General features: G+C 47.3%; 1 protein-coding gene and 1 pseudogene across 1 annotated transcript; one reads left to right on the plus strand and one right to left on the minus strand.

Moving 5' to 3' along the window:
• Window positions 1–175: 175 nt before the first annotated feature.
• Window positions 176–10,140, minus strand: LOC110136437 (CAP-Gly domain-containing linker protein 1-like). The gene is made up of 4 exons (XM_070464747.1): window positions 7,773–10,140; window positions 7,546–7,695; window positions 4,565–7,054; window positions 176–1,328 (listed from the first exon to the last, which is right to left on the minus strand). The coding sequence occupies exons 3-4, from the start codon at window positions 4,666–4,668 to the stop codon at window positions 1,103–1,105; spliced, it is 330 nt and encodes a 109-aa protein (XP_070320848.1). The 5' UTR covers window positions 4,669–7,054; window positions 7,546–7,695; window positions 7,773–10,140; the 3' UTR covers window positions 176–1,102.
• LOC139034296 (myc-associated zinc finger protein pseudogene) lies at window positions 2,146–4,162 on the plus strand (annotated as a pseudogene).
• Window positions 10,141–10,182: the final 42 nt, after the last annotated feature.

Genomic DNA, 10,182 nt, shown 5'->3' on the forward strand with positions numbered 1-10,182 from the left:
TTTTCCCTATTCTAAAAGACACTCAAATGAAGATAAATAGATTCAAACTGGTTGCTAAACTTGTGGTTGAGGTCCTTCATTTTATTTTTTGTGATAAGAAAATCCAAAACTATTAATGTTGAATTTCTCATCGTACATTCATCTAAAAACACAGTAAAAAAAAAAAAAACAAAACTTGTAAAGATTGTAGATTGGTTCATTTAGGTGTTTTAGAGTGGCTTATTATCTAATTAACAGACTGCTGGGGATATTTGTTGGAGAAGAAAAACAAAATCTGGAGAAAATTCTCCCAGTTACTTATTCCTGATAAAGAAAGAAAATGAAGAGAGAACACACAGCTGCGAAGCCACGTGATGCTGATCCTGGCCTAGCCCGTGAGGTCCTGATGAACATTTTAAGTGTTTCCTTTTTCATAAAGATAAAAATCTGAAAAGAAAGACATACTGTATAGGTTTTTTCCCAAAATATAGATTTTACAAAAATATATACATATAATATATAGAAGCTGAAATTATGCAAAACTGATCAACAAAACACCACAGTAAAGCGGGTGCAGCATCGAGATTATAAGAAAACGTCCCCACAGCAGTCTGGGGGCTTCCCCCTCCCTTTACCTGGTTCATGATTTTATAATCACACCTAAAAGTATCATCAAGCCTTAAATAAAGGCACTACTGACGTCGGGCAGTGCAAAGAACTCAGCTATTTCTTTGACTAAAAATAAAATAAATGAGTAGATGAAAATGCAAAGTGGCATACTTTTTTTTTTTCAACTCATTCCAGTGTCAAAGCTTAACCCAAACATCTAAATATACAAATGCAGCCTGGAAATATTTTAGTGCAAATATGAAGAGGAACGGTATAATTTAAAGTTAACTTAAATAAGGTACTGGCAGGGTAGGAGTCGTTCTGTGAGGTCTCCCTCATAGGGACGATGAGTGTAATGGCATCTGGTGCAATGGAATACTTTTTAAAAATCAAGAAGACAAAAATCAGAGGTGAAAACCCCCCTTTATTGTTCTTTCTGCACGCAAAATGCTGGTGGTCAGTTGCCTACATGCTAGCACATCTGAGAGAGCCCAGTTCTGGGTGGGAGGCTTCATCAGAAGGTCTCGTCATCATTGCAGTTGGTAGCCCAGTGCCCAAACATCTCGCAGATTTCACAGTATGGGCGTTCCTCGCTCCGACTGCCGTGGTGTGCAGAGTGGGGAGGGTCCTCAGACATCTGGGACTGGGTGGGACAATCCTCTGTGTCATGCAGATCAAAGCAGTCACATACGTCACAGAAGAGGCGGGGTTTCTTCTTGGACTGTTTTTCCTGGTCATCGCTGCAAATGTTACCAATGTGTATGATCAGAAACTCATCTCCCTCAGAAGAAATTCAAGAGACAGTATCATTTGTAATGAATAAAACACAAGCAAGGATTCTGGCCCAGTCTGCAGAGCCTCAAGTACAAGTACTAGGGTCCGCATTTAAAATCTTCAGTTCAAACCATTTCCACTCTAACTTGCCAGATTTGTGGAAGTCAGTTTATGGCCAAATAATCACAAAGCAATTGTTTCTCCAATCTATTGGAGAACCTAACTTTTTAAAAAAATATTGAAGTACAGTTGACTTATAATGTTTCATTAATTTTCTGCTGCATAGCAAAGTGACTCAGTTATATGTATATTTTCCTTTTCTTTTAGTTTTATTGGATTATAGTTGATTTACAGTGTTGTGTAACCTTCTGCTGTACAGTAAAGAGAACCAGCCATATACATGCATATATCCACTCTTTTTATAAATTCTTTTCACATATAGTTCACCACAGAATATTGAGTAGAGTTCCCTATGCTGTAACAGTAGATCGTTATTAGTTATCTATTTTATATATAGTAGTGTGTATATGGCAATCCCAGTCTCCCAATTTATCCCTCCTCCCCTTACACCCTGCTGACCATAAGACTGTTTTCTACATCTGTGACTCTATTTCTGTTTTGCAAATAAGTTTGTACCTTTTTTTTTTTTTTTTTAGATTCCACATAGAAGCAACATCTGTCCTTCTCTGTCTGGAGAACCTAACTTTAAAAACACACACGTGCCGCGGGCCATGCTTTCGGCGCGGCCGGGGCCCCCGGCCCCCGCTGAGCCCCGGGGGCCCCGCCGTGGCCGAGGCCATGTTCCCCGTGTTCCCTTGCACGCTGCTGGCCCCCCCCTTCCCCGTGCTGGGCCTGGACTCCCGGGGAGTGGGCGGCCTCATGAACTCCTTCCCGCCACCTCAGGGTCACGCCCAGAACCCCCTGCAGGTCGGGGCTGAGCTCCAGGGCTGCGCCCAGAGTCCATTCCAGGCCGCGCCGGCGCCCCCACCCACGCCCCAGGCCCCGGCGGCCGAGCCCCTCCAGGTGGACTTGCTCCCGGTCCTCGCCGCCGCCCAGGAATCCGCTGCGGCCGCGGCTGCCGCCGCCGCCGTTGCTGCTGCGCCCCCGGCCCCGGCCGCGGCCTCCACTGTGGACACAGCGGCTCTGAAGCAGCCCCCAGCGCCCCCTCCGCCGCCCCCGCCGGTGTCGGCGCCCGCCGCCGAGGCCGCGCCCCCTGTTTCTGCCACCACCATCGCCGCAGCCGCGGCCACCGCCGTCGTTGCCCCAACCTCGACGGTCGCCGTGGCCCCGGTCGCATATGCCTTGGAGAAGAAGACAAAGAGCAAGGGGCCCTACATCTGCGCCCTGTGCGCCAAGGAGTTCAAGAACGGCTACAATCTCCGAAGGCACGAGGCCATCCACACCGGAGCCAAAGCCGGCCGGGTCCCCTCGGGTGCTATGAAGATGCCCACCATGGTGCCCCTAAGCCTCTTGAGCGTGCCCCAACTGAGCGGAGCCGGCGGGGGAGGGGGAGAGGCGGGTGCCGGTGGCGGAGCGGCCGCAGTGGCCACCGGTGGTGTGGTGACCACGACCGCCTCGGGAAAGCGCATCCGGAAGAACCACGCCTGCGAGATGTGCGGCAAGGCCTTCCGCGACGTCTACCGCCTGAACCGACACAAGCTGTCGCACTCGGACGAGAAGGCCTACCAGTGCCCGGTGTGCCAGCAGCGCTTCAAGCGCAAGGACCGCATGAGCTACCACGTGCGCTCACATGACGGCGCTGTGCACAAGCCCTACAACTGCTCCCACTGTGGCAAGAGCTTCTCCCGGCCGGATCACCTCAACAGTCACGTCAGACAAGTGCACTCAACAGAACGGCCCTTCAAAGGTGAGAAATGTGAGGCAGCTTTTGCTACGAAGGACCGTCTGCGGGCCCACACAGTACGACACGAGGAGAAGGTGCCATGTCACGTGTGTGGCAAGATGTTGAGCTCGGCTTATATTTCGGACCACATGAAGGTGCACAGCCAGGGTCCTCACCATGTCTGTGAGCTCTGCAACAAAGGTACAGGTGAGGTCTGTCCAATGGCGGCAGCGGCAGCAGCGGCGGCGGCAGCAGCAGCAGTGGCAGCCCCACCCACAGCCGTGGGCTCCCTCTCGGGGGCCGAGGGGGTGCCTGTGAGCTCTCAGCCACTTCCCTCCCAGCCCTGGTGAGCTCCAAGTTGGTGGGGGGGAGAGGGGAGAATGGAGGAAAGTCCCTCGGCACCATCTCCTCTTCCCCTCTCTTTTCCCACCAACTCCTCACTACTTCCCCCACCAACCAAGGAGCCTCCAGAAGGAAAGGAGGAAGAAATGTTTTCTTAGGAGAATTCGCTAGGTTTTAACGATTTGTTTCTCCTGCTCCTCTCTCCTCCCTGTGAGACCTGACCCCACACACACCTGTTCCCTTGGTTGTGCTGAAGTCCCCTGGACAGTGGGCAGGGGGGAGCAGAGACCAGGAGTGGCCACTGCCCTCACCCCCTCTCCTCTCTGTGACCCCCTGGCCTGCCCTTCCAGGGGTTTGTGAGCCTTCTCCCCCGGTGGTCCTTCTTGCTCTCCTCCTCCCAGTGCCCCCGCCCCCCTGTCTGCTGCCCCTCCCTGGGGAGTTGGTGCTTTTTTTTTTTTTTTTCCAGGGGGAGGGAGGAGAGGAAGGAGGGAAATCAAAGATTCTGTCCCAGAGATGGGGAAAGGTGAGATTTGAGAAGGGGCAGAAGGCAAAGGTTGTACCTTCATCAGGTGGGGTTGTTTGGGGTCAGGCCCTGAACATCATCCTGCTTAAGAATCTGTCAGGGGAAAACAAGTCAAGGGGAGCAAAAGAAGGAGCCACTAGGGCCAGAGGCAGGACGAGATGGAATCCTAGGGGCCAGGGTAAATGGAGGTATCCAGGGACTAGAGGTGCTTCCTGGGGGTGGGGGGAATGCAGCCACAGTGTCTCCCCCTTCCCTCTTCCACCCCAGCTCCAGCCCTGGCCTTTTCTTTTCATCCCTCTCCCCCACGACAGAAGCTGTGGCCCTGGCCATGTCATCGTGTTCCGGTGTCCCCTGCATGTTCCCCACCCTTCACCCCCTCCTTTTGCGCGGACCCCATTACAATAAATTTTAAATAAAAACCTGAAAAAAAAAAAAAACACACACGTATTCAGACGGAACTAAGGTTCCACCCAGCATCGCTGAACATGAAATACCTGTCGTAATTGTTCAGGTCATCCCCGGCCCCGTTCAAGGCTGCTTCTGACATCATCTCCACCTTCATCTGGAGGTCCTGATTCTTCCTCTGAAGGTCTACCATTGCTGAATTGAGGAAGCCAATCTAATTTGTTTGGGGGGAAAAAAATGTGTAAAATGCCTGAAATATGTACCCTGGAGCATCAAGAAGTCAGCAATTATACTCAGGCTGTGGATGCAGAATGTGCTGAAGTCACAGGGGCCAGCAACAGCCGTGACTCAACCCTTTTTAAATGTTTACACACACACACACACACACACACACACACACACACACACACACAATTGCACAAAAAGCACAACTAGTTATTGTTCAGCTAAACTGCAGAACCAATCCAGGACTTTCACGTGCTGTAGATTTGAAAAAGCTTACGTAAATTCTCCTCAGACCACAATTTAACATTCACTTATTAGTTATGGTGGAATGGTAAGTGGGTCTTAAGAGAAAAAGGAAGGAGCTGTTTTGGGGTTTTTCTGTTTTTGGCCACACACCATGGCATGTGGGATCTTAGTTCCCTGACCAGGGATTGAACTCTTGCCCCCTGCAATGGAAGAGAGGCGTCTTAGCCACTGGACTACCAGGGAAGTCCCAAAATAAGGATTTTAAAGAGAAGACTTAAGCTCCCCTTCAGCTGATGCAGGCACACACTGAGAGGGCAGCGTTCAGGGGACCGGGGCCCAGACTCGGGGCAGTGGGGTAAGGAGATGACCACCAGGAGGAAATGCTCTTGTCCGACGTTTCAAAGCAAGGGCACTTTAACTTAAAAATGGTTTCTCCTCTCTTCTACAAATAATGAAAACGTCTCATTTCTCTAAATGTCCATCAGGAAGAAAAATCCTACTTTACAATTTAAAAAAATATTATGTGTATGTGTGTGTGTGTACACTCATACATACATATTGGGTTGGCCATAAAGTTCATTTGGGGTTTTTCTGTAAGATGAAAAATCTGAACAAACTTTTTGGCCCATCCAGTAGTTATTTTTCAAAGAAATATTTGGCCTTTTTCTCCCACTGGGGCAATTACAAAACAAAGCTAGAAATCACTGGCTTTGTTATTCTCTGCAGAATATCCCTTCTGACATTGAAGGCAGACCCACTGACTCTTATCTCACTTCTCAAACTGTATTTTGTAAGACTGTATCCTGTTGGGAGCTACGTATCGTATCAGGAAGGGGGAAAAAAAAGCCATAAAATGGAAGTACAGTGGGAAGCCACACATATACACACACTCACATACATGCTCACAAATTAGGAAAACATAAAACAAACCATTTGCTGATGGGAAGAAAAGTGTTGGCAGTGGCAGATGAAACAAACGGAAGCAGAAAGGAAGAGGGGGAGAGAAAACATTGTTAATTTTGTGCTCATTAGGCATAGAAACTAAGCAGAGACAATGCTAGCCAGGGTTGAAGTTAGGCTATTGGTTGAATTCTTACATGCCTTTCAAAGGAGATGTCACAACAAACAAATCACCAACTCACTGAGTTTCTCTTTTACTTAAAAGTGAAAGATGGCTTTTGTACCTTTGAATTTTAATGGGATAAATATGTCCAAAATATATAATTAAAACTGAAAATACATGTTTATTACTTCTGGGCTATCAGTTCAGTTCAGTCGCTTAGTCGTGTCCAACTCTTTGCGACCCATGGACTGCAGTACGCCAGGCCTCCCTGTCCATCACCAACTCCCGGAGTTTACTCAAACTCATGTCCATTAAGTCCGTGATGCCATCCATTTCCAAAAAGAGAAGAGCTTACCTCCATGTAATCCCACTTTTACAGTTAAAGCTCTTTTGATAATTTTGGCTTTAGGAAACAGTTTTCAAGAACTGTCTTTTTAAGGTAAAGATGAGGAAGGAACCTTTAATAGAGTAATTCTACTTCTAGGAATTAATCCTAAAGAAATATCAGTACAGCTATAATATGATAGCTGTGCAAGACAGTACACTATAGCATTGTTTATAATGCATCTAAAAGATCAGAAACATCCCAAAAGTCATGTCAACTAATAAGGACTGATTAAATTATGGGGGTGTGTGTGTGTGTATATATATATATCTCCATATAACAGAATACTATACACCTGTAAAAAATAAGAGATCAGTTTATATGCCATTTGTGTAACAAAGGAGAGGAAAGACTATTAGTCTTGGTTTGTATATACATTAAAAAAAAAATCTCTGAAAAAAATTAAAAAGACAGTAACAACCCTGATTATCTGTTTAGGGGTTGGAAACTGAGTAGGAGAGGGATGCTGTTTGCAGGGACAGTTTTTGTGTTTTTTTTTACCGTGTATATATTTTTAATACTGTTCAATGTTCAGACCATATGAATACATTACCTAGTCAAAAGGTTAAATGATTAAACAAAAAATCAAATCAAAAGGAAGGCATATTACCCGACTCTCCTGGGCTCTTTCGTCCTCTTCTGCCTGAGTATCAGTATTACCTTATGTTAAGAAAAAAAACGGGGAGGGGGGATATTTTAAAAAATTGCCATCCCGTCTTGTTTCCTTGTTCTTACAACGAAAGGGCCAGCGGGAGAAACTCATTCTGGTGCGGAATCCCCAGAGGCGCCTCTGAGCACACGTCTGGAGCTGCGGTCCCATATCTGGCCCCCTGAGGCACGGCGGCGCCCTCTCGGGCTGGCCCTCTGCTGGGTGGGTGGCCTGTCACGTCGGTCATGTTCTCCTCCCGGCAGGGCACTCTCAGAACCCACGGTCGCTCCCGACGTGGCAGCGGCGCCCTACTGTCTCAGATAGATTTCCGCAAGTGCGGAGAGGCAGGCACGCCCGCTTGAGTGGGGTCTCCCTGGATGAAGGCGCGGGAGAGCCCAGGCCCGGGGGCCCCGTTGGGGGTGGGGCGGCGCAGGTGCCTCCTTCCAAGGGCAGCTCTGCCCCGGGAAGAGCTCCTCCCTGGAGGCGGCGGCGGTCACGTTACCTGAGGAGCTGCTGAGCTGCATCTTGTTTTCTTTGAGTTGAAGCTCCAAGTTCTTTACCTTGAGCTCAAGCTTCACCTTATCAGACTCTAGAGACTGAACAACCGAATGCAGGGACTTGGCGGACGCGTTCTCTCCCCGAGCACCGTGACCTGAAACACATGGGCTGGCTTAGGCTCGGCCCGGGCGCAGGCAGGCCGTGGGAAGGCTCCCTGAGGCGGTACCCTACCTCATTTCTTAGCTTTTCCAGCTCCGCATCCTTTTCTGTGAGTAAGGCACTAGTGAAACTGATGGATTTCTGCAAGGAAGCTTTTTCTTCATCTGCGTCTTTTATTAACTTGGATTCTCTAAAAGACCAAAGAGTTCAAAAAAATTCCAGAAATCAACCGAGAGGGTGGTCAGAGCACAAGGGTCAGAGAAAAACACTCAATTAACTTTAGCTTAATGTAAGGGGAGAAAGTATCACAGGGAAGTTCTACAGGGGGTTTAAGGCTATTATGCTGGTGAAATTTCACTTGAAGTTTTACTTACTGTGAGGGGAGAAAAAGTTTACCTATGCAGAGATATACCAGAATCTGCATATCATTGTATCCGTTTGAATTTAAAGAAACAAGTTAATAACTTCGGAAGACGAATTAAAAAAACAAGACTGTTGCACCCCGCAAAGAATTATTAAAAAAAAAAAAATCTAACCCCCCTCCCAGATGAATTCTGTTATTTCTTGATTACCAGGCAATAACAATAATTAAAATACACACATGCAAAGCGATTATACAGACATCATGCAGAGCAGTTTTATGCTGGAAGTATCGATTGGTTCTCACTAATTTCAGTAACTTTGAGCAAGTTCCCAGAGTGTGTTTTGGAGATCTTATGGGCCAAAACAGTAGTAGAGATTATGACCACTATTCAAACTGAAGGATCATTACTTTTCGTCCATAAAGACTCTGAAGAGGACCTTCACTTGCTCATAGAAATGAAAGGTAAATTACCAAAAAAGCGAGGACAGAAATGTGAAGATGGATTTCCAGCTGCAGAATGGAAGCTTGGGGGGACACCTGGAGGGAGCCTGTTCTCAGGCCGCCCCAGCATCTGGTTATCAGCACAGGGAAGGCACCAGGCTTTCCAGGAGAGGAAGATGTTTCTTGGAGTCAGGGGAGTGGGAAGAGAAAGGGAGAGATGAAGGGAAGACAGGGAACGAGGGACACAACAGAGACGACCTCAAAGGGCAGGAGGCTACTGTGTGTTTATAAATGTGTGTGCTTTTATTTACATTTTTGTGGTGAAATTCAAAAGTGCTAGTGTCACGAAAGCCAAGGAAAGACTGAGGAGGTGTCACAATTAAAGGCGATGGGGTCTCCTAGATTGGATCCTGGGAGAGGAAAAAGGACATGAGTGGAAAAACTCGGGAAATCTTAACAACGTCTAGACTTTGGCTAAGAGGTCTGGACCAATGTTACTCTCTCAGTTTGGATCAAAGGACCAGGGGTGCTAAGATGGGCATGTGAAGGGAAGGTGAGAGAAGGGAATGTAGGACCCTCTGTACTAGATTTGTGGCTCCTGGAAACCTCAAATTTTGAAATAAGTTTTTTTTTTAATTACATGCAGTGTGAAACAAGAGGAAAAAAGACCTTGTATCACAAAAATATTTGGGGAAAAACATTACTGGAGGAAGATTTCCTAGCTAGCCCTTGGGTCTTACAACCTAAGGCACTGCCTTCACATGGAGAACCATCGGTGAGAGTTCATGGTGCAAAGAGAAAAATCGCTCCCAGTTCTGTTGGGAGGAGCTGGGTGAACATGGAGCGTGTAGTGGTTCGGTCTGTCTTAGAACCGACTGGAGGGATCAGAAACGGAGGCCCAGGTTAGATATTTCTCTGCCTTTTCATCATGTTTAGATTGCTGTGTCTGGAGTGGGCTTTCTGTATTCTTGTGGTTTGAGGTTCCTTTTTATTGTGGAGGTTTCACCCAGTGGGTGGGGTTGGACGATTGGTTTGTCAAGGTTTCCTGGTTAGGGAAGCTTGTGTCAGCGTTCTGGTGCGTGGAATTGGATTTCTTCTCTCTGGAGTGCAATGGAGTGTCCAGTAATGAGCTTTGCGATGGGTCTCTGTGTTAGGTGTGACTTTGGAGAGCCTGTATGTTGACACTCAGGTCTATGTTCCTGCGTTGCTAAAGAATTTGCATGGTATGTCTTGTACTGGAGCTTATTGGCTCTTGGGTGGTGGTTGGTTTTGGTGTAGGTATGGAAGCTTTTGGATGGTCTCTTATTCCTTAATGTTCCGTGTGGTCAGGAGTTTTCTGGTTTTCTCAGGATTTGGGCTCAAGTCTCCTGCCTCTGGATTTCAGTTTTATTCTTCTAATTGTCTCAAGGCTTCTCCAACTATACAGTACTGATAATAAAACTTCTAGGTTAATGGTGAAAAGATTCTCCACCGTGAGAGACAACCAGAGAGGTTCACAGAGTTACATGAAGAATAGGAGAGGGAGGAAGGAGATAGAGGTGAGCAGGAGGAGAAAAAGGGGACTCAAGAGGAGAGAGACAGATCTACGCAGTTATCTGTTCCCAAAGTGTTCTCTGTAGCCCAGACACCCACAAAGATTCACAGAGTTGGATTGGGAAGAGAAGGGGAATGGAGGAA

This window comes from Odocoileus virginianus, unplaced genomic scaffold (genome assembly GCF_023699985.2).
Source record: "Odocoileus virginianus isolate 20LAN1187 ecotype Illinois unplaced genomic scaffold, Ovbor_1.2 Unplaced_Contig_278, whole genome shotgun sequence".
Lineage (NCBI taxonomy): Eukaryota > Metazoa > Chordata > Mammalia > Artiodactyla > Cervidae > Odocoileus > Odocoileus virginianus.